Consider the following 24,991-nt stretch of genomic DNA (forward strand, 5'->3'; position numbering starts at 1 on the left):
GGAGAGAGAAAAAAAGTATGTATTTATCAAAGATAAAGTAAAAAATGTTAAACACTAAAACCTGAAGATGGATAAGCTTATAATTTAATTAACTGAAGCTAAGCAAACTGCTTATCTATAATAATAAAAGCGTAATATGCTAATTAGACCGGACATCCTTCCAGATGAAGCTGGTGCCAGCAGCCGGGAAGGAAGGCCTACTCTTGCACAAATTTCGTGCATCGGGCCTCTAGTATTCTATAAAGTCCATTTATAGCTATGTTGTTGAACCGCCAGAGTGAAAACTGCCACAACACAAGGTTCTTTTAACACTTTGTTATGATATCTACCACACTAATGCCCTCAAGATAGATTCCAAATGAGTTTTAGTTTTCAACAAATATATAAGGTTCTGAGACATTTCTATATAGAAGTTAAAAAACAGAAAAACAATTAATGACTAGAATTAAAATAATAGCTTACTATTCTTAGGAATAAAAATGGATCACTTATAGTTTTAAAAACCTGAATTAACACAAATTTATAAAAAACCAAGAAAAAGATAACTAAATATCTGTAAAAATGTTGTATGTGCCAATAAAGTAACTGCAAGCCACTGTTAATTTTTTTTTTTGGGGGGGGGAATGTGTTGAATGCTATTTTAATACAGTAAAACAATGATACTGCCCATATTTAATCTTAACATTTTTCTTGTGGAAACATTACTACTACTCATAACATTTTTATTGTGCTTATACTTTCCACCAAAAGTGTTACAAATAGATACCATTTTGTGGTCAAAAATGTTTGCATTATACCAACTTTCTCATTATCCTCAAATGCTCTATAATAATAGAATTTAGGTTTAATATAAAATGGATGTGGCCGAAACCGGTTTGGCTCAGTGGATAGAACATCGGCCTGTGGACTCAAGGGTCCCAGGTTCGATTCCAGTCAAGGGCATGTACCTGGGTTGCGGGCACATCCCCAGTAGGAGATGTGCAGGAGGCGGCTGATCGATGTTTCTAACTCTCTATCTCTCTCCCTTCCTCTCTGTAAAAAAAAATCAATAAAATATAAAATAAATAAATAAATAAAATGGATCTGGTACTAAAGATGTCTGAGAACCAGTGATGAAGGGAGATAAACCTGAAAGAAACCAACTGGATACTTTGGCGCCCACTTGTTGCCAACTCTGTCTTAGTTCTTACCAAGAAATGAAAAATGACTAATTAGTGTAAGGAGAACAAGACTGTTTTACTGAAGAACCAGTCCATCAGAAAGAACATGTGGGGCTGGTTAGGAGACAAATCACTGTCCAACTTGACATCCCAACACTATACGATGACTGTACAACATACCAAATCAGAAGAGGTTCCATTCCCAAGTTCCGATTCATAAGAGCTTCCAAAGTAGAGCCGGTACATATTGAATTTTGACTCATCTGGAAGCATTTCAGACATCTCTAGAGAAACAAGAGACTGCTCTAAGCCATACTCTCCATCTCCAGCTGAATCGTCAGAGCCACTGCTGTGGTTAAGAAAAACCATTGAAGACAGACTTAGGTCACTGTCGGAACTGGAACTTCCATCCTAAAACACAAAAGGGCAACCAGTTGTAAAGATCTAAATAATACTAGTACAATTCAGAAATAACACAATACTTTCTAACAGACCAGTACAAGGAAACTTGATGTATTTTTCAAAAAAAGCTCTTATTCTCGAATGGTTCTGAAGACATAATAAAAATTAAACTATTAAAATAAAAAAAAGGTAAGATGGAATTGCAGATAATGTGCCAATCACCTCCCCACCACCCTCAACTCTGTAACAAACTTGGGAGTTAGTTCTCTGATTTTATTTTTAAGTTTCTTTCAATTCAAAATTTTCTACTCTGAAATGACTCAACCATGTTATAGAAGTCTTTACAGATACATACCTTTTCTGATAATAAAAGGGGCAAAATGAAGAGCTTCAGTGGCTTGTCGAAATTAATAACAAAACTTAGTATCTGATTTAGGAACATCAGGCTCTGCAAGAGTCTCCAATAAAATGTAGGGAAGAGGAGTACACAAGAAAACCCTTCCTAGAAAATGTATGATAAAGCCCATAATGTAGCAGAGTTCAAATTATCTGCCATAAAAATCACTATCCGTAGAGAACAGGCTGATTTTAGGGCTGGGGTACAGAAAGTACAAGGTAAATGGAGAACACTCTGTTGTATCGGGAAGTAAGTTAAGTGACCAAAGAATGAGAGGACATATCAAAGGGACACAGAAGCCATCCAAAAGCAGCTCCTATTGGCCAGATCTGGGACAATGACCTTCAAAATAAATATACTTTAGTTAAAAAAAAAAAAAGTTAAAACTAAAAACTCCAATATTTTTCTGACTATATTATCTAATTCATGATATCCCATTTTAAATAATATCCTTCCACACACCAACATATTTTGCCAACAGTAAGGTAAGGTTAACACGTTAAGTGTTTTGTCTTCCGGACGGAAAGTATAGTGTCAGTCACTGGTGACTGATAGGGTGCTTAACGTGTTAAAGAAAAAGACACACCTCTTTCTTCATAATTACAAACTCTCTGCAAAGCCAATATTCCAATGAGGGAACATCTGACTAAAGGTGAATTTCTATCTAGTTTACCAAAGTTGCTAAAAAATAGGAATTTTTTTAAGATTGAGATTTTGATACTGAGCTTCTCGTATCGCTCATAAAACACCTTAGCAACGATCTCAACTAACTTACTGGGAGTCCACAGGACAGCAGCCGTCCGTGCAAGGCCTCTAGCTGGGCATTGTACAGTAAAGCTTTCAGATCAGCTCCCGTAAAAGAGTCAGTTACGGAGGCCACATGCTGCAGGTCCACGTCATCCGCCAGAGGTAGAGGGCCACTGAGAACGTTTAAAATTTCAAGACGTGACACCTGAAGGGAGAAAAACTGATTTAACCAAAAGGCAAAATTAAATATTAAACTCTGTATCTCACCATTTTTAATAAATTAACTTTACATATCTAATAAATGCACCACCAGTCTACTATTTATCCTCCTTAGAACTTTTCCCTAACAGAAGGAACAAAGGGAGGAAAATGAACAAAAACATTCTTAACTATTCAGTGTAAATCATTTCTTATTCAGACAGTGCTTATTTTCTAGATGGGCAAATGTGCTGAGAAAGTGTTTCAAAAGGAAAATTAAAATAATTTAAATAGCTACATGTGACAAAGTTAGGTATTTTATACCTTTGACTAATTTATTTTTTACCTTTGGCTAGTTTATAAACTTGGGAACAAGACTTGGAACAACACAGGACTAAGAACAGTTAAAAATCATATCTTTATGTACCGTCATATGCTTGATTCTGTATCAGAGTCTTTTGCTGGGATAATGAAACGTGTGATCTTTAAACACAGCACATGTGGACATGCAATACTTGAGGTTTCCTTCCTTTTACCCCAACTGGCCAACACTGACGATCATACAGTTTTCACACTTGCATGGAAATGGCTGGGCCAAAGAGAAGCTTTGTATCTAATTCAGAATCTTTTCACCCTTTGAGCAAACAGTGACTACGACCTTTGCCTAAAGCTGGTCTTCTGAGGACAACTGCCATTACATGGCAGAAGTTCACAAGGAAAGAGTGTAGCATGTGTTGGGTTTGGACTCTAAATATGAAACTGTTACCTGATCAGGAGGAGGACAGTATACACATTTATCTAGTCGGCCAGGCCTAAGAAGCGCAGGGTCAATCAAGTCAGGGCGACTAGTAGCAGCCAACACATAAACACCTGGGGGGGAAGAATAAAAATTATTACTAAGTCCTGGTGAGATTTTTGTTATAATAAACTATTTTGGTATTTACTATTATTACCCTGTAAGCCTTCTACTCCATCCAGCTGAGTTAGCAACTGATTAACCACACGGTCTGTGACTCCTGTATTATCATGGCCTCGCCGAGGAGCAATGGATTCAAATTCATCGAAGAAAAGGATGCAGGGTTTTGCAGCCTGAGCTCTGGGAGAAACAAACAGTATTTAATAGTTTTGAATAGGGCTTCAGAGTTTGCAAGGTAATTTTATATACATACACACACATTATGTATTTATTTAAAGCCCACAACAAATCCTTGAAAGAGGCAAGGCCTATGTAATTTACTAGTTCTCAGTAAATTGGGTCTTAGCAAGGTCAAGGTGTTTGCTTATGATGCAGACCTCCTGGCCAAGAACTAAAACCAGAGTATTATTCAATAAGTGAAATGCTTCTTTGATTCTTAATATAAATAAACATTTTTATATGCCTTCTAGAGGCCTGGTGCATGAAATTCGTGCATTCGGGAGGGGCGGGGGGGGGAGTCCCTCAGCCCGGCCCTTGCCCTCTCACAGTCCGGGAGCCCTTGGGAGATGTCCAACTGCCAGCTTAGGCCCATGGGGAGCGGGCCTAAGCCATCAGTGGGACATCCTTAGTGCTGCCGCGGAGGTGGGAGAGGCTCTCACCACCACCGCTGTGCTTGCCAGCTGTGAGTCCGGCTTCTGGCTGAGCAGTGCTCCCCTGTGGGAGTGCACTGACCACCAGGGGGCAGCTCCTGCAATGAGCGTCTGCCCTCTGGAGGTCAGTGCGAATCATAGCAACCGGTTGTTCTGCTGTTCGGTCGATTTGCATATTAGCCTTTTATTATATAAGATTGGCCACCTTTATTTCTTTTGTGAAATGCCTATTCATATCTTTTTGTCCATTTAAAATTTGGCAAGCTCATTATTTTCATATTGTTTTGTAAGAACTCTGTATAAAATATATTTTGGTTATGTATATTACCTTTTTTCCTAATTTGAACTTTGACTTTTAATGTATTACTTGATTAACTAATTTTGTTTTAATTAAAGAGAATATAAATTCCAGCTCTGGTAACAGGCTTGACTAGATGTCTGAAGAACTGCCCCTACTACAAAACACCTGTCATGCTGATTAAAAAACACACACCCAACCATATCTTATTAAATTAGCATGACAAGTAAAACAAATCTGAGGCCAACAACAGACGAGAATGATCTGCTCATGGAATGATTGCCAAAACTTTCCTAGAAAACCAACTGGATCTGATATTTGATTTGTGTAAAGATTTTGAACAAGTGACTAATATTCCCCCTACAGTTACAGAACTATTCAGATTTTGTTTCTTCTTTCCTTGATTTTGGTCCATTCTATTTTTGTCCATGTCACCCAAGTTTCAAAAGTATTGGCATAAAGTTTGTAGTATTATTTCATAATTTTCCCTTTTACATTTCTCATATCTTTAGTCATGTCCCTTTTTGTCCCTAATATTGTAGATTCATATTCACTTTCTTCTTGATCAATCTTGTTAATGATCGATCAATTGTACCAGGCTTTCAAAAAATATTTGGGTTTGTGAACTTCTCTACTGAATTGTTTTCTATTTAATTAATTTTTGCTCTTAAGTTTATTATTTCCTTTTATTTTTAGTTTATGCCCATACTTTCCTAATTTCATGAGATGGATATCTACTGATCAACTTTAACCTTTTTTCCCCCCTAAGAATTTAAGGCTATACATTATCCTTGAAATAAGTTGTGCAGCATCTGATAATTTTAATAGAATTTTCATTATTTTTTAAAATATTTTTTTTATTGATTTCAGAGAGGAAGGGAGAGGGAGAGAAAGATAGAAACATCAATGATGAGAGAGAATCATTGATCAGTTGCCTCCTGCATGCCCCCCCACTGGGGATCGCGCCTGCAACCCAGGCATGTGCCCCTGACTGGAATCGAACCTGGGACCTTTCAGTCCGCAGGCCAACGCTCTATCCACTGAGCCAAACCAGCTAGGGCTAGAATTTTCATTATTTAATAGTGCCAAGTATTTTCCATTATGATCTCCTTGTTAACCCATGAGTTATTTAGAAGAGTTTTGTTTTTTTTAATATCTAAATGTATGGAAGGGGATTATCCTTTTGTCATTTATTTTGTGTTTTCAGAAAATAGTCTGTGAGATACTGTTTCTTTGAAACTTACTGTAATTGCTATATATGGCCTGGCACATGGCCAATTTTCAAATATGTTCTAGGTGTGCTTGAAAAGAATACATCTTCTCCAGTTGTTGGGTACATGTTCTAAATATGCTTAGAGCAATCTTGCTGAATATGTTGTTTAAATCTTCTAAATTTTTACTATTTTAAACCTCAATCTAACTAATTACGGAGACCTATGTTAAAATATTTTCCTATGAAGGCAGATTTGTCAATTTCTCCTTGCAAGTCTGTCAATTTTTGTCTTAAATATTTTGAAGCTATAATATTAGATACAAACAATAGAACTGTACTGTCTTCCTGGTAAATTGACCCTTTTGTCAATATGGTGACTATCTTTATCTATAACAATGCTTTCCTGGTAATGTTCCATTTCTAAAATTGGGTGGTGGATATACAAGAATTCATATTGTTATTATTATTCAAAATGTATATGTACATTACATATATTCTCCTAATTGCTTATTTTATATACAATTTTAGAAGAATGAAGTAGCTTTTTAATTTGAAAACTCCCTAGAATCTAATCACATTTAAATAATTATTTTGATTCTTAAATATTAGCTTTTTATTCATATGTATCTATATATATAAAAGCCTAAGCGACCGTTTGACCGGTAGCTATGACGCACACTGACCACCAGGGGGCAGACACTCAACGCACAGGCATGGAAACATGGAACAGACTGATGAATCTCAGAGGGAAGGGGAGAGGGGGGAGGGTGGGAAGAGATTAACCAAAGATCTTATATGCATATACTAGAGGCCTGGTGGGGTCCCTCAGCCTGGCCTGTGGCGATTGGGCCGAAACTGGCAGTCTAACATCCCCCGAGGGGTCCAGGATTCCAAGAGGGCATAGGCCAAGCTGAGGGACCCCACCGGTGCACCAATCCATGTACCGGGCCTCTAGTTTTTATATAAATGCAGTAATAGTTATACCCTTAATTAAGTTGGCCACACGGAATCTTACATTAAAAAGATAAAGTACAGCAATTATGTGGTTCATATAAGGATTTACTTTGAGATTCCTTTGAATAACCACTTACGTATGATTCCACTTTCAGCATTTCAGGAATATTTCTTTTGTAAACATAAAACCAAATAATTTACCAAACTTAACATTGAAAATGTTTTATATTTAAGTGGTATCTGGTGAAACAGAATCTTTGTTTTCTAGATTATTAATAATCCACATAAATCACAGCTTTCAAATATCAGTTCTTAAAACACACACACACACAAAAAAACCAATTGAAGACCAGAAAGCATTGACTAATAAATAATAGAGTGAGTTACTTAAAAAACACTCATAATGAACCAACCTAGTAAAAATATCCCGAACAGCTTGCTCACTTGCTCCAATATATTTGCTGAGTAACTCTGGCCCCTATTAGTTAAAATAAAATTAAATTAGAATTACGATAAAATTGTTTAAAAACAATATATAATTTTTGTTTATGACTATGGCTAAATGCAGTCATAGAAAATTTTTAATATGATTAAATAAGTGTCTCTTAAACCCATTTAAAAATTATGTGGCTAGAATAAATATCATACCACAAGTTCTACACTTGGTGTTTCCTCTGCCTAGACACTTGTCCCCAGATAGTCTCATGGCCCATTCATTGCTTCATTTCATTTAGATCTATGACAAAATGCCATATTCTCAGAAAAGCCTTACCCAACAACCCCATTTTGACCCACTCTAATGACTGCACCTCTTTATCCTGCTTGTCTTCCCAAGTAGCACCTACCACCACCTGGCAGTATATTATATACTGAATGTGTCTGTTTATTGTCTTTCACCATTAATAGAATGTAAATTCCAAAAAGGCAGTTTTATTCGGCACTGAATCCCCAGTGCCAAAACAATGCCTGCCACATAGTACTAAATAGTTATTTATTTAGTCAAGTAATGAATGGTTTGCAAGGGGAAAATGTTCTATTTCAAATCTTTGGAGACTCCAAAAAATATGTAATGAGATGAATTACTTAAATCGGCATCTTGAATTACTGAGACCAGTTTATTTGTACACAAGTTGGAGACTATATCATCCAAAACAAACTTTACTACATATAACAAAATCAATAATGAGGCCCTGGCCAGTGTGGTTCAGTTGGTTGAACATTATCCTGTGCACCGAGGGGTCTCTGATTCAATTTCCAGTCATGCCCAGGTTGTGGGTTCGTCCAACGGGAGGCAACCGAATGCTGTTTCTTTCTCTCTCTCTCTCTCTCTCTCTCTCTCTCTCTCTCTCTCTCTCTCAAACGTCTTTAACAACGACAAAACAATAGTGAGGATAGTCTTTTAAATTGGGATCTTTAAGGAAAAAAAAGCACACACCTGAATAGGTCCTAAAGTGATCTCCAGTGAAAGATCATTACCTCGAAAAGACCAAACACTGATCAGGATATGTGACCAAAATAAGGAACATCTAGCTCGCCGGTGTGGTTGAGTGTCAACCCCTAAACTGGGAGGTCATGGCTCAATTCCTGGTCAGGGCACATGCTCAGGTTGTGGGCTAGATCCCCAGTGGGGGGTGTGCAGGAGGCAGATCAATGATTCTCTCTCATCATTGATGCTTTTCTTTCTCTCTTCCCCCTCCCTTCCTCTCTCTGAAATCAATAAAAACATATAAAATTAAAAAAGACATCAAATATGAAGCCATCTAGATACCTATTAATGTAGTAGTATTTAATTAGACTTCCTTAATATAATCAGAGAACTATAGAGGATGGAACAAGAAATAACTAAGGTAAATAGGGACAAGACAACAAATTCGTGTCAGTGAAAGGCCTCTGTCTTTGATACGTGCCTTGAAGGACTGACCCTGGTCCACCCAGAGAGATTAGCTCTCTACTGAAACCTTTCCACATAGAACTCACCCCAAATTGTGTTTTGAAGCTCTACTAAAGGCGTAAGATGTCCTCCCTAAATTCTAAAATTCAACAATATTCACAAGCTTTACTCTTAAAATTATGTTTTTTAAAACCAGTGAAACTACATTCCAGTAACAAGGAAAAAAGATAAACAAGGTCACAGTTATTCCAGAAAAAAAGATAGGAAAATTTAAACGTTACAGTGTTTCTCCATTATTGCCAGAATACTCATGTAACCAGCTCACAAAAAAATCATGTGATAAAAGAAAGGTAGGCATAAGTCAATTGTGAAATACTAAACTGGCTTTCAGTTTATAAATCAATTTTGAATAAGGTTAAATATATGATTCCTCTGCCTGAAACCTAATCACTCTTGATAAACTAATACTACTGGTTGCTGAAATCTGTACAACTAAGATATCAGAAGCCAGATTAGTGGACTATGAGACATGCTGGCATGTCCCTTCATTACCACACTCACCTTGTATCTGAAAAAACTCAGACCTAGTGTGACACAAGTGAAGATGAAATAGCCATCCGTAAGAGAACCACAAACCCCAGCTTCCTGCCTCACTGTGGTCTACAGTCCTTGTCTTTTAGGTTTTCTTCTCCCTTCAAATATAGTGTGCTCTTTGATTTGACTATTTGTGTATAATTCCATTTATAAAGCATGAAGATTTGCCTTAAGAGCATAAGCCCTACAAAAGACAGGTGGCTCATTATTCAATTTGCTCACAGCTTTAATAAATGGATCACTGCTCCTACTAGCTTCCCAAATATCAGACTAACCCACAATCATAAAAAATAATGGTGCTCTGGCTGGTGTAGCTCGGTTGGAGCGTTGTCTCGTACGCAAAAAGATGGCGGGTTCAATTCTCCATCAGGGCACATACCCAGATTGTGGGTTTGGTCCCCAGTTGGGGCACATTCAACCGATAAATGTTTCTCTCTCACATTGGTATTTCTCTCCCTCTCCCTCTCTACCTTCCCCTTCCATTCTCTAAAAGTCAATTAAAAAAAAAAAAAGAAACCTAAATGGTGGTGGCGAGAATGTGGAGAAAGAAGCACCCTCATACATTACTGGTGAGAACGTAAAAGGCTGGAATCATTGTGAAAAACAGTTTGGCGATTCCTCAAAAAGTTACACATAGAATTAAAATATCACCCAGCAATTACACTCCAAGGTATATAGATTCAAGAGAAATAAAAGCATGTCCACACAGAAATTTGTACACAATTTATAGCAGTATTATTCATAATAGCCAAAAGATGGAAACAACCCAACTGTCCAGTGATGAACAGATAAACAAACTGTGGCATATCCATACAATGGAATATTATTCAGGCATAAAAAGGACTAGAGTACATGCTACAACTTGGATGACCCTTGAAAACATTATGCTAAGCGAAAGAAGCTAGACACAACAGGTGGGACACAGTTCATGATTCCTTTTAAATGACATGTCCAGAATAGGCAAATCCATAGAGACAGAAAGCAGATTACTGGTTGCCAGGGAAAGGAGGGAATAGGGAAAGGGATGAAAAAGTTTTGAAACTGGAGAGCATTGTGACTGCATTAAATGCCACTAAATTATACACTTTAAAATAGTTAATTACATATTACATAAATTTTACCTCAATAAAAAGAAAAGACAAATGCAAAACATACCTTGACACTAATAAAATTCATTCCACTCTCTCGTGCAATTACCCCAGCTAGTAAGGTTTTTCCTGTTCCAGGAGGGCCATACAACAGTACTCCTGTTCTCTGTCGTATGGGCAAGTTTGCAAATAATTCTGGGTACTGAAAAATACAAAAATATGACAGCTCAGATCTAACCAATGACTAAGCAGCAGCCAAAGATCAATGTATACAATAAGTATTCAGATGGGGATAATTGCCACCTTTATTAACAGAACAATGATAGAAAATAAAATTACCACTCAAAATAATAAACTCCTTAGATTTTTCCCCCAATTAGATCATGGAACACATTCTACACAAAGTGCATGTAGCTGCATAGAATTTCTTTCCATTTTTTTCTGTGTGCGTTTTTTAAATACTATAAAAGTACTACAGCCCTAGCCAGTTTTGCTCAGTGGATAGAGCGTCGGCCCTGGGACCAAAGGGTCCCCAGTTTGAATCTGGTCAAGGGCACATACCCAGGTTGTGGGCTCAATCCCTGGCCCTGGCAGGGGCACGAGTGGGAGGCAACCAATCAATATGTCTCTCGCACAAATCAATGGAAAAATATCCTTAAATGAGGATTAAAAGAAAAAAGTACTACATTAAGAAAATAAAAACCAGTCTTTTATACTGCCTTCCACTTACATGGTTCATGGACAAGTTCTGACAGCTATGCAAATTCAAAGAAAGATAATAAATAATGGAAAGGCTTGGGTAATGATAATAGACAGTAAAACTTCCCATTTGGTTACATTAACTGAGGTCCTTACCCATTTCTCTCCTCTTTGCCTAGGTCCCTGGTCTCATGCAATGATGCTTCTCTCTCAGGTTTCCAATTCAAACACACTGACCCCTAGTCACTACCTTGTGATCTGAAGAACAATCTACATTTGCCCCTATATTCTGCCATCTGCTTGGTCTATGCTGCCTGATCACTCTGCCTTTCCAGGACTGACACCCGGAGCCTGGAAATGTGGCTTCATCCATCAGTTCTGTGGCCTAGATGACTCTCCACCTCCCAGTTATTCCTACCTATTTCTGTTCAAATCCCAGCTGACAGTTCATTTTGCTTTAGTACAACCTGAATGAGTCACACAAAACATAAGAATTATGAAATTCACATCAAAATGTATTTAATGTGCCCTACCAGGTTTGGCTCAGTGCATAGAGCATCGGCCTGCAGACTGAAAGGTCCCAGGTTCAATTCCGATCAAGGGCACATGCCCAGTTTTCAGGCTCAATCCCCAGTGGGGGGTGTGCAGGAGGCAGCCAATCAATGATTCTCTCTCATCACTGATGTTTCTCTCTCTCTCCCTTCCTCTCTAAAATCAATTAAAAAATATATTTTTTTAAAAAGTATTTAATGTAAATACCACCCCCACTTTCTTTATAATCTTCTTATGGGCAAGGAGTACATCTGACATTTAAAAAGTCTGTTAGCGTACCAAAAAATAGTGCTGGACATTTCTTTGGTTACTAAGAAAATACTTGTTAAATCAAACTGAGAATGGGCAGGCCAACACATAAAGCCAGTGACTCAGTGGATCTCTAGGAGTAAGTACTTGATTTTTTAAAAGTACCTTGGCTGGTAACTGGATAGTATCCATAAGGATCTGCCGAACTTCATGTAATCCACCAATCCTATCCCAGCCCAGGTCCTGAGGTTTATGCAGGTTGACGTTTCGCAGAGATGCAGGAACAAATCCTTGGAGAGCCTTTTGGAAGTCCAGTGTTGTTAAAAGCAATTCTGTTTAAAAATAAACAAAACTTCTTTTGGTAGTGAATATCTACGTATGAATTTTCAAAAGATGCCATCTACTTAGCTGACAATGCCAATCTTCTACTCAACCAACTACATATTTGAATACTAAAATGGAATATATTTAATTTGTGCCTTACTACAATTACATTTCTCCACCATGGAATGAAGATTTTAAATTTTGGTGTTAATGGTAAAACATACCTTCCCTGGTGGATATACTCTGATGAGAGAGATGAGAATGTATGGCTCGATCCACGAGCACTGTAAAATCTCTGGCCACAAACCCTTCAGTTTCTTTAGCTATACGTTGCAGGTCAAGGTCAGTGAACTTGTTTATATCACAGTCCAGTTTATTTTTTATTACATTATGCAGAATTTCACATCTTTGTTCCTAAAGAAAAAACACAAAATTCAAATTTCTAATTTTTGCTCAGCTGTAAATTTTAGTACATATACTTTGAGAACTATCAGGTTGGCGTAATCTACCGTGACAGAAAGCAGACTGGTGACTGTCTGCAGATGGAGTGGGGGAGGGATGGACTGCAAAGGGGCACTAGGAAACTTCTGGGAGTGATGGAAATGTTTGCTACCCTAATTGTGGTGATGGTGCCATGGTATATACACGTGTTGAAAGGGATCCAATTTGCCCTGGCCCATGTTTCTAAGTGGTTAGAGCACTGCCCCATGCACTGAAGGGTCTTGGGTTTGATCCCAGTCAAGGGCACATATCTGGGTTGCAGGTTTGATCCCTGACCCAGGCCAGGGTGCATGCAGGGGGCAACCAATAGATGTGTCTTTCTCACATCCATGTTTCTCTCTCCCTCTCTCCTTCCCTCCCTCCCATTCTCTCTAAAAATCAATGGGAAAAATATCCTCAGGTGAGGATTAACAACAACCAAAGAAAGTGAGCAAACTGTACATTTTAAATAATGAGTTTGTCTTCTTCAATTATACCTCAGTAAGTTATAAAAAAAAATTGATAAATAATTGCTATTTCTTTCTTCATTAAGAAAAGCCTTTTTTAGTAAAATCTGGTTTCTTTCAGAGTGTTTTTTTGTTCCTATAAAACTTATTTTTAAAAACATGTTCAATGGCCAAAACCACTATCATTTTGTTATCCTATCTAATAATAGACAAACGTGGTAATTGACCGTACCTTCGCTACGCCTCCCATTGGCTAATCAGTGCGATATGCAAATTAACTGCCAACAAAGATGGTGGCTAATTTGCATACGTAGGCTCCAAGCGGTGGAGTGAAGACTGATGGCCTGGGGCCGGCAGAGCAGCAAGGCCTCACGTCCCCGGGGCCGGCAGAGCAGCGAGGCCTGACGTTCCCAGGGCCAGCGGAGCAGTGAGGCCTGAGGGCCCTGGGGCCGGCAGAACAGCGAGGCCTCATGGCTCCGGGGCCAGCGGAGCAGCGAAGCCTGACGTTTTCCGGGGCCGGCTCCAGCCAGAACTCGGCCAGAGCGAAGGCCTGGGCCCCGGGTGCTGGAGGCAAACCGGTGCCAGCAGCCAGGGGAAAGGAAGGCCTACTGCACGAATCTCTTCGTGCAACAGGCCTCTAGTACTTAATAACATGTATAATAATTTTATTCTCTTTTTTTAAGATATGTATTTATTGATTTTAGAAAGAGAAGAAGGGAGAGGTAAGAGAGACAGAAAAACATCAATATGAGAGAGGAACATTGATCAACTGCCTCCCATATTCCCCCCAATCCATACCTCGACCAGGGATGGAACCCGAAACCTGGGCAGGTGCCCTGACTGGAAATTGAACCGGCGACCTTTTGGTGCATGGGGCAATGCTCCAACCAACTGAGCAGGTCAATACCTTTATTCTTCAATAACAGTTAGTTAGCACAGGGGTGTTGAGCATTTAGGGTAGATGCTAGGTAAAAATTTTAAATAAGAAGTTAAAATGTGCTTGCCAGTCCCAGATGAGCTATCACCACATAGACCATCATGAACTTGAGTCCCCAAAGGGAACGATGTGCCTTATGTTCTTGTGAAATCATGATTTATAATATGAAATATATATTTGGCTTTTGTCCTCATTTCTGGCACCGATTTCCTAAAACTCTTTGAATTTCCTAAGTGATGAGAGTGATAAAGGTGTCCTGACATTCACAACAAACCCCTTTCAATCACATCTGAGTTTATGTTAATGAGGTGACTTTGGGAAAGCACCTAAGATGGGGGCTGGTTGGCAGGGGAACCAACTGTAATTAGAGAGTTGAAACCTCCCCACTTCCCAGAAGGGGAGTGGGGCTGGAGACTGAATTAGCTGCCCATGGCCAATGATTTAATCAATCATGCCAATATTTTATGAAGCCTCCATAAAAATCCAAAGGAGCAGGTTCAGAGAGCTTCTAACTTGGTGAACCAGACACTTCCGTGTGCCAAAGTGCTGGGCCCCAAGCTCCATGGGACAGAAACTCTTTTGTGAGGACAGGACCTCACCCTATGTATCTTTTCATCTAGGTGTTGATTCATATCCTTCAACATCCTCTGTAATACACCAGTAGTCAAGGGAGTAAACTAGTATCCTAAATTGTGTGAGCTGATCTATCATATTAATCGAACTCAAGGAGGGGGCTGTGGGAATCCCTGATTTATGCAGTCAAAGTGCAGGGTCTGAGTATTTAGGGTAGATGCTAGGACTTGAAATTGGACTGGACTTAAAATCAGCATCTGAAGTGGAGGGCTGTCTGTGATAGTGTCAGAATTGAGTTGAATTGTAGGACTCCCGGCTGGTGTCTAAGAATTTGCTTAGTGGTGTGAGGAAAAGACCCACACATTGGAACTGGATGCTGAAATCAGTGAATACAAAATATTAGTGCTGTTAAAAAAAACAAAAAACAGTTTGCCTGGCCAGTGTGGCTCAGTGATTGAGTGTCAACTCATACACCAAGAGGTCACAGGTTGGATTTCTGGTCAGGACACATGTCCAGGTTGTGGGCTTGATCCCCAGTAGGGGGTGTACAGAAGGCAACTGATAAATGTTCCCCTCTCATTGATGTTTCTATCTCTACCTCCTCCTTTCTTTCTCTCTAAAAAATCAATAAAGCATATTTTTTAAAAGTTTAATCAAATTTTTATGAGATATTTATTTGCATTCTCATTGCCCTTATTCATTAAGAAAAAATGCTTGAAAAAGCACTTATGTGAGGTGTTGGATGTGTTAAGATGATTGTGGTAAATATTTCACAATGTGTATCAAATCATGTTGTACACTTTAAATATATGCAATTTTGTCAAATTATATGTCAATAAAGCTGAAAAATCCCAATTTCCATGATGTATTTACACATTCCACCAAAAAACTGAAGCAGTTCAGAATTTTTAGGTTGTTTCTTTTAAATGGAATAAAAAAAGAAAACTAGTTTTAAAAAAGAAGAAATGCTGTTTTCAAAAAAGCCATTTCCTCAGAAAGTGCATAGTCACATTTCAGGCAGTTATACGTGAAAATTGTTTCTAAGCACAATATGCACCAAATGTCACCTTTTAAAATATTCTTAAAACAAATATTTTTTTTCTATTTGACGAGAGAGAGAGAGAGAGAGAGAGAGAGAGAGAGAGAGAGAAAGAGACACTGATTTCTTGTTCCACCTATTTATGAATTCATTGGTTGCTTCTTCCATGTGCCCTGACTGAGGATTAAACCTGCAACCTTGGTGTATTGGGACAATGCCCTAACCAACTGAGCTACCCGGCCAGGGTCTAAAATATTCTTAAGATCACTAACATAAGCATACGTTTAGAGCCATAAATCAATAAAATTGAAACAATTTACATAAAGGATATACTTCAACAATTTTCACAAGCAGTATGTTACCTGATCAGGAGGATGAATATGCTGGACACACTGAAATATGTGATTTCCTTGAGGAGAAACAAGTGAAGGATGCAGGGAATGTTGAGACTGGCTTGTGGCAATCAGTGCAACCAAACTTCCCATGGAAATAAACTCTTTCAAAATATTGTTCAAAGCTAGAATCAAGCAATACAGTGTAAAAGCTTAGTAAATCTAAACACAGAAATTTTAAATGAAAAATAATGATAATCTAAAGTCATGCTCTAAGGTGGAATATGAATGGTCTCCTTCATATTTTTTAAAAATTAAATCTTCTATTCATTCAATGCACTCATTTATCTATTAAGGACCCAAAATTTTTGACCTGGCTCTAACCAATCTAATGGAGCAGACACAGGAGGCACTGAATGCTCAGAAAAATGCCTAGTGAAGTTCCTTACTTCTGGATCGATACAGTAAATGAAAAGGAGTCTCTGAAATAAATATTATGGAAGGGTAATAACTTTCCACATTGTATTCTGTAATAAAGCAAAATATAGCTCAATGAGTTCCTGAACAATCGCTTTCCACCCCAGGACTTGCAGGTTTGGGTGGTTATCGACACTGAACCAGGCATTAGTAATGTGTATCTGAGTCCTGACCTAGGAATTTGCAGCATTCCCTTAAACACCATCCTTACAAACCTTGCAAATGCTATAGGATTCAAATGTGAGATTAACACGGTTTATAGTAACCCAAGCCACTGTGTTGCATTTCGTATCTATTTTAGCTCTTGAGAACCTTGAGGCAGCTGAATGCTGCCAAATCCTCTACCCAGTGCCCCTGCCCCCAGTCCTCTCCTTGAATTCTAAGCTCCAGCCATGGGTTATTCCCTAACATACCATCATTCTTGTACCCGTGCTTTGCCTGTGGACCATACTTTCTTTGGTTCGTATTAGCATGAAGCTACTTCATGCTAATTTCTACTCCCCCATCAAAACTCATCTCAGTTATCAACTCCTCCAAGAAGCCTTCCCTGTCAAGTCCTTATCCTCATACGACCCCCAATTTGGGGTATGTGTTCCTATAGTGCCCTGTAATACTCCAAGCAGAGCATACCGCCCACCTCCTCGTTGGGTCACCCTGGTCAAATTACCTATTCTTTGAATATCTCTTTACCCACCTGTAAAACCAGAATATCTGCATGTAGAGTACAAAGCAATCTGTAGCCCAGAAAGGGCACTCATCACATGGCAGCTACCATTATTTTTATCAGTATTCTAAATTAAAATTGTCTGTTTACTTTTCTCTCTTCTCCCAGACTTTGAAAATAAAGACTGCACAAGCAATAGACAAATATTTGTCAAATGAACAAAGCAAGAGTAAATCTGTACAATTAAGCAATTTCTTATCAGTACAGGAGAATGAAAAGGCCCCAAAGCCTGATCATGAAGTTGCAGAATTTCCACACTGCTCTTATTCTACAGATTTTTGCTAATACAGACCAAGTGTAGAATGCTATCAGAAGCTCGATACATAACAGCATATATTCTTTTCTCTGAAGAGAGCAGATTTGCCATTAAGACTAAAAATGCTGCCTGATGAAAGAAAAGGGCCTGAAGCCAGGGATGGGTGTGTTGCCATTACCATGCGCCAGCCGCTGGCTCTGCACCACCTCAGGACCCCGCTCGTGCTCCGGTGCAGCAGGCAGGCCAACAATGAGATCCAGGTCGTCCAGCAGAACAACAGAAGGCTGCCTCCAGGCAGCCTCTGAGAAAGCCGCCTCTAGGGTTTTTTGTATGTTTTCAAGCCTTTTTCCTTAAAACAAAAGATATCGAGTGGTTAATGTTATTTCAGGGCTGGGAAAGTTCAGGCTACCATTTTGAAAGCATTAGAAAAGCTCAATATTAACTATTAAAATTTGATCCATATTTTGTTAATATACCAATTTTTAAAATTTGTTAATCATTGACATGGTTTAATTAATACAGTGTCAAAGGACGAAGGAATTTTATAAAACTGAAAAAAAGGAATATGCTACTATAATTTCTTAATGTATGTATTTATACCTCACCTCATTCCATATGGCATTTCAGGTGGCTTATGACAAAATAGTAAAATAAAGGCAGATTGTGGGAAAATGTAAATGAGAACAGGGGATCAGGATTTAGATAAAATCAAACACAAATGATCCTAGAATTGCTGTATATGAAGAATAAATTTGGCTTTAAAGTTCCTGGTGAATTATAAAGTCTTAATTTTCAAAGAATGGAAAACATACCAAATCATAAACCAATGTAAGGAGTTATTTAGCTGTAAAACAAAATTTTCACATGAGGCTTCAAACAGGACTGGGAGATGGGGAATCTCTCCAAAACCACCTTTACAGCATATGGAATAATGGGTTTTGCAAGCTATTTCTACTTTCTTACCATATACTAGATAAAAAAACAACAACCTGAAATTAAACAATGAGTTGGAACTATATGGTAGAGGTAGCCAAGGGGGGAAAAATAACTACTCAAAGTAAAATCTTTCCAATTGTTTAAAAAAATTGAACAGATAATAATGTCAATGTTAAAGACTTTTAAAAGTACAGAAGTGCAGCCCTAGCTGGTTTGGCTCACTGGATAGAGTGTTGACCTGTGGACCAAGGGTCCTGGGTTCCATTACGGTCAAAGGCACGTGCCTTGGCTGCAGGCTCCTCCGCAGCTGGGGCCCTGGTTGGGGCTTGTGCAGGAGGCAACCAATCAATGTTTCTCTCTCACATCGATATTTCTATTTCCCTCTCTTCCACTCCTTCTAAAAAACAATGGAAAAATAGCCTTAGGTGAGGATTAATAGAAGTACAGAAGTGCATTTGGTAAATTGTAATTCACTTCGCTGTCCACTTCTACTCACTTTCCCTCCCGAGGCAACCACTCTGCCAGTTTCCCATAACAATTCAGGGATAATTTATACCCTTTAGAGCAGGGGTGGGGAATAGAATCATTTGGTCTGGTCCTGCCAATGCATTAGGGGTGAGTTAATTAAATGTTTGACCAAATATAGCATGCTAATTTTTAAGTTGATAATTTTATATGGTCCTCAAATTATGTTATAAATATTCAAATAGCTTTCGGCAGTAAAAAGGTTCCCCACCCCTGCTTTAGAGTATATTCTAAATACTAACTTTCTCAGAGTGGCATTTTCAGGAATACAGTCTACAAAGAGTTTTGGCTAGAAAAAAAATGGCCTCCATTCATATGGAAAGTTTAAAAATTTTTATTAAATACATTAGAAAGCCAACCAAAGATTTAAATTTTTAAGAAATTTAAGATTAGATATTTGTATTTATTACAATAACAGCATTTAAATAATCTGTTTTTCTACCTGGACAGTCATACCTCGTAAAACCTTACAGTCAACCATCTCCACATGAGCGTCCAGTGTGTCAAATGCTTCCTTACAGAGCGCTTTGGCTAGAGTTGACTTTCCACTGCCCTACAAAATAATTAACTCATAAGAACTCGAAATATAGTCAGTCACAGAAATAGCCCCTGGCACTGTGGCAACCACAAAAATTAAGCCTCATCAATCAAGTACACACTATTATATGACAATATAGCTAAATAAAGCTGGGGGGGGGGCGGTGACCCACATTCCTGGAACTCTAGGATCACTTTACAGTGAGTGACATGTAACAAGTAACAGGAAGGAGAGAGCACCTGGATTCATGAACTTGTAAGAGAGCACTGCAGGATAAGTGGGAAAAACTATTTCCTAAATACTCAAGTCTAGCAAAGAGGACACGTTATATTCTACAAAGAAACCAGGAAGTTCCAGCTTCCTACCCTTAATAGCAGGATTCAAGTATTCTATAACCATACTAAAGGTAAACCGATGACAACACAATATCAGGAATATAAACCCACTAAAAGGGGCACTTCCCCACCCCAACTCCAACCTCAATTTGTACTAATACTAAAAATAATAAATTGCTTTGAAAAAAAGGAAAAAAAAAGAGTATACACCAATTTAGCTGCCATGTGAGATATGCAGCGGCTACTAAAGCAGGGCTTTCTTTTTAAAGCTTACAGGAACTGTATGTATGCATCCTATGTCATTATAGTGCCTACATGGCAAATAAACATCTAATTTGGTTTTTACAATTTGTTAGTTAAAGCAATCACTAATATGTAAATCTTTCTCTTTAAAAACAGGTAATGCTTCATTATTTATTAATAGGAGGAAATAATATGAACATTCAACAATTATTTTAGATAAATAAAACTTATTCCTATTTAATTTCAATTATTTTTAATGAAAAATATTACCCACTTCTCTTATTATCTTAAATAAACTGTAACTTTAATTCAGTTTCTTGGTACAGCGTAACTTGACCAATTAGGGTACAATGAAGCCCGCAGAGACTATTAAGGTGGGTAGAACAGTTTACTTTTCACATGAGGTAACTCCAGATTATATAGGGTTTTGATCCAATGTGCACTTTTTTCCTAAGTAAAAGTTTAACTTTTTCCTGATTATAAAATAATTTTTAGAACATCTACACTAATAAAAGAGAAACATGGTAATTAGTGTACGACCGCTACCCTTCCCATTGGCTAATCAGCATATCCTTATGCAAATTAACTGTCAGCCAAGATGGCGGCCGGCAGCCATGCACTGAAGTGAGCAGGGAGGCTTGCTTGCTCCAGTGACTGCGGACTCCAATGTTCCCCGCCTAACTTGCCGGCCTCTCAGCTGCAACTCTAAGCAACTATGTACTATGTTGCAAATATAGAAGCTAAACAAAACCCCAGAAACCGGCTTTCAGTCAGCCCCAGACCGCAACATTGTATCGATGTTTTCAGCAGCGAGGCCTCAGAGCTAAAGCTGGCCCAGAATAAAAAAAGAAAAAAGAAAACAAGGAGCGGTTGGGAGCTTTTAGTCACCCGCCAACCGGAAAACAGCCCTCATCCCCTCAGCCAGACTGGCCAGGCACCCCAGTGGGGACCCCCACCCTGATCCAGGACACCCTTCAGGGCAAACCAGCCAGCCCCTACCCGTGCACCAGGCCTCTATCCTATATAGTAAAAGGGTAATATGCCTCCCGGCACCGGGATTAGCCGAGCAGCGAGGCTCCCGGCACCGGGATCAGCGTGACAGGGGACAGCGCCCAAACCCCGATCGCCCTGCAGCTCTGTGTGTGACAGGGGGCGGGGCCACAACCTCCCTATCCGCCCTGCTCTGTTCGTGACAGGGGAAGGCGCCCCAACCCCCTGATCAGCCCTCCTCTGTGCCTGATAGGGGGGAGCTCCCCAACCCCCTGATCGCCCTGCGGCTCTGTGTGTGACAAGGGTGCAGCGCACCAACACCCTGATCGCCCTGCTCTGTGTGTGACAGCATACGGCGCCCCAACCCCCCCCCCCCCCCCCGGGGCACTGCTCTTGTGTGTGACAGAGTAGAGCCATAACCTCTCCATTGGCCCTGCCCTGAGTGTGACAGGGTGCAGCGCCCCAACCCCTTGATCCGACTTGCTCTGTGTGTGACAGGGGGAGTGCCCAGCTCCCCTATCGGCCCTACTCTGTGAGTGACAGTGGGGAGCTCCTCAACCCCCTGATCGGCCCTGCTCTGTGTGTGACAGGGGGGAGCTCCTCAACCCCCTGATCGACCCTGCTCTGTGTGTGACAGGGTACGGAGCCCCAACCCCCCTGATGGGCCCTGCTCTGTGAGTGACAGGGGGTGGCGCCGCAACCTCCCCATCGACCCTGCCTTGAGTGTGACAGGGGGCAGTGCCCCAAGCCCCCAATCGGACCTACCCTGAGCGTGACTGAGGGTGGCATCGCAACCTCCCGATCCGCCCTGCTCTGTGCATGACGGGGCGGCGCCCCAACTCCCCAATCGGCCCTGCTCTGAGCCTGACCAGGGGCTGCACTTAGGGATTGGGCCTGCCCTCTGCCACCCGGGAGCAGGCCTAAGCCAGCAGGTCGTTATCTCCCGAGGGGTCAGACTGCGAGAGGGCACAGGCCGGGCTGGGGGACCCCCCCCCCCCCGCCCCAGTGCACAAATTTTTTGTGCACCAGGCCTCTAGTACATAATAATTATAAATACTTAGTAGAGAAAGCTAAAAAATCTCTGGTAATCATCCCATCACACAGAAGTACCCTTTGCCAAGTGTTCTGATATGTCATCCTTATAGTCACTCCACTAACATTTATGCAAATTTATAAAGATGGGATTACAGTACTCATGCAAGTTTGCAGTAAATCACCGTCCTCTTTATCAACAAATATAGAGCAGCATCTGCTCCCTAGTATACCACCACTGTGGGATGTATTGGACCACAACGTTCAAAAAGCCCGTTCTTAAGTGTATATTTATGCTGCTCCCAATTTTTAATTATTATAAGCTAAAATAAATATACACATACATACATATGTTTACTTATTTGTCAGATTATACCTTTAGGATAAATTTCTAGAAGCAGAATTCTACATCAAAACCTTTGTTTTTGCTAAGTATTGCTAAAGTGCCCCCTTCAAAAGCTCAACACCGGTAGATTTTTATAGTTCTTTTAATAAATATTGATTTCTTCCCTCATACTACTATTATTTCTTACCACTGTTGTTTTGCCTAGCTTTAGCAACCCTACATTATTCTAATATGTTGTTTTTCATTATTGTGGACTAAAAAAACAGCCAAGGTTTTGATGCAAAGTTGAAATTCAACAGGCACTCAACAAACACTACCATCATCGTAGTTTACAGAATTACATTTATATCTGAAGTCAATGGGTTTCAAAAAGAAATTAGGGGTGTTGTGGGATAGGTCCCACCAGTCATAATCATTTTGCCTAGTTAGAGGGCTTTTTCTCCTTACTGAAAATAATTCACATTTGTACAGCACTTTTAGTTTACAGAGCCTTTTTGTGTATATTATTTCCTTAAATGAGGTGATTCTAAGAAGGCAAATAAGACACTAAAAAATGCCTGAAGTCAGGGCCAGTAAGTACATGAGAGACGTGGGACTCAAATCCAGGTCTTTGCTTGTTCTCCCTATTAGCCACACTATCCTACATGAGACTTTGGTTTCTGAGTCAGTAGGAAATTCCTTTTTTCAAAAATAATATTCTACCATGATACATTTTGAAATTTGACATAGATAATCTAGAAACCACAGAGTATCTGCTATATTTTACTAGCTTTGCACACCTGGGATAAAGCCAACTTGATTGTGGCATATAATTCTTTTCACACATTGATCTGATTTGCTAATATTTTGTTGAGAATTTTTGTATCTATGTTTATGAGAGGTACTCTGGTTTGTAGTTTTCTTTTCCTGTAATGTCTTTGTCTGGTTTTAGTGTTAGGGAAATGCTGGCCCAATAGAATGAGTTAGGAAGTATTATCTCTGCTTGTATCCTCTGAAAGAGACTGTAGTGAAGTGGTATTATTTCTTATTTGTTTGGCAGAATTAACCCATGAACCCATCTGGGGCCTGGTGCTTTCTGTTCTGGATGACTATTAATTATTGACTCAATTTCTTTAATAGATATAGGCCTTTTTATATTGTCTGTTTCTTCTTGTGTGAGTTTTGGCAGCTTGTCTTCCAAAGGAATTGCTCTATTCATCTATATCATCATATTTGTGGACACAGAGTTTTCATTACTATTACTATTTTATTATCTTTTTTTCTATCCTCACCCGAGGATACATTTCTTAAATTGATTTTTAGACAGAGAGAAGGGGGGGCGGGGGAGAAGTAAGGAGGTGGGAGGGTGGGAGAGAGGGAGAGAGGGAGAGAAGAAGAGAGAGAAATACTGATGAGAGAAACATCCATCAGTTGCCTCCTGTATGTGCCCTGACTGGGAATCAAACCTGCAACTTTTTGGTAAATGGGAGGATGCTACATCCAATCTAGCCACCTGGCCAGGGCACTTTATTATCCTTTTAATGTCCATGGGAAATTTATCAATACCCCCCTTTCATTTCATATACTGGTAATTTATTTCTCTTTCTCTCTCTCTCTCTCTCCTCCCTCCCTCCCTCTCTCTCTCTCTCTCTCTCTCTCTCTCTCTCTCTCCATCTCTCTCTCTCTCTCCCCCCCGTGTGTGTTTGTTCTAATTTTTTATTAGGCTGTTACACAGGAGGTTTACTTTGTAACAATCCATTTGGTTTACAATTTGTGCACATTGTTTTTTTGTGTGCTCCACTTTAAGTTAAATAATGCAAATTTTATCATGGCCTTTTCTTGTTCTTATGATAAATTAAAAATACTTTTTTCTCTTCTCTTTTTCCAGCTTTATTGAGCTATAATTGCCATATAACTTTCGGTAAGTTATACAACATGATGATTTAGTATACTTACTGGAAACTGACTACCCCAGTAGGGTTAATTAATGCCTCCATCATCTCATGTAATTACCATTTCTTTTTTGTGGTGATAACATTTAAGATCTACTTTCTTAGCAACTTTTAGGTATATAATACAGTACTGTTAACTATTATCACCATGATCATCTCTCTTTTTATTTTTTCTTAGCTTGGCTAGATGCTTATCAATTTCATTGGTCTTTTCAGAGAACCAGGTATTTTTGTTTCATATATTTTCTCTATTGATTTCCTGTTTTCAATTCATTGATTTCTGCTCTAATTATTATTTATTTTCTTCTGCTTACATTGAATTTCATTTATTCTTCCTTTTCTAGTTTCCTGAGGTAGAAACGTAGATTACTGGAGTAGTTGCTATATTTTAAACAAACATCAGAAGAAAGCAACTGGGCTAGTAACAGGAAAAAAGGTTATACTAGAGTTAAAAGTGAACAGAAATTTTAAAAGCCTTAAAATGTTGAACTGCAAAAA

General features: G+C 39.2%; 1 protein-coding gene across 6 annotated transcripts in view; it reads right to left on the reverse strand.

The window, feature by feature from the left end:
* The window catches only part of PEX1 (peroxisomal biogenesis factor 1), a 47,499-nt gene that overhangs the window by 9,196 nt on the left and 13,312 nt on the right, over nucleotides 1–24,991 (reverse strand). For 4 of the 6 annotated variants that reach the window (XM_014452394.2, XM_006084947.3, XM_023750702.1 and 1 more), the window contains 11 exons: nucleotides 19,535–19,631; nucleotides 17,796–17,966; nucleotides 16,191–16,345; nucleotides 12,557–12,746; nucleotides 12,174–12,340; nucleotides 10,576–10,710; nucleotides 7,349–7,413; nucleotides 3,858–4,000; nucleotides 3,671–3,774; nucleotides 2,735–2,911; nucleotides 1,341–1,571 (listed from right to left, as the gene is read on the reverse strand). In XM_014452394.2, the coding sequence (XP_014307880.1) occupies nucleotides 1,341–1,571; nucleotides 2,735–2,911; nucleotides 3,671–3,774; nucleotides 3,858–4,000; nucleotides 7,349–7,413; nucleotides 10,576–10,710; nucleotides 12,174–12,340; nucleotides 12,557–12,746; nucleotides 16,191–16,345; nucleotides 17,796–17,966; nucleotides 19,535–19,631 (1,635 nt within the window). Of the gene's footprint in view, nucleotides 1–1,340; nucleotides 1,572–2,734; nucleotides 2,912–3,331; nucleotides 3,494–3,670; nucleotides 3,775–3,857; nucleotides 4,001–7,348; nucleotides 7,414–10,575; nucleotides 10,711–12,173; nucleotides 12,341–12,556; nucleotides 12,747–16,190; nucleotides 16,346–17,795; nucleotides 17,967–19,534; nucleotides 19,632–24,991 lie in introns of those variants that run through there. The other 2 variants (XR_002828273.1, XM_023750701.1) reach the window with 2 other exon arrangements.

The sequence above is a fragment of the Myotis lucifugus genome, unplaced genomic scaffold (assembly GCF_000147115.1).
Source record: "Myotis lucifugus unplaced genomic scaffold, Myoluc2.0 scaffold_15, whole genome shotgun sequence".
NCBI classification, from domain to species: domain Eukaryota; kingdom Metazoa; phylum Chordata; class Mammalia; order Chiroptera; family Vespertilionidae; genus Myotis; species Myotis lucifugus.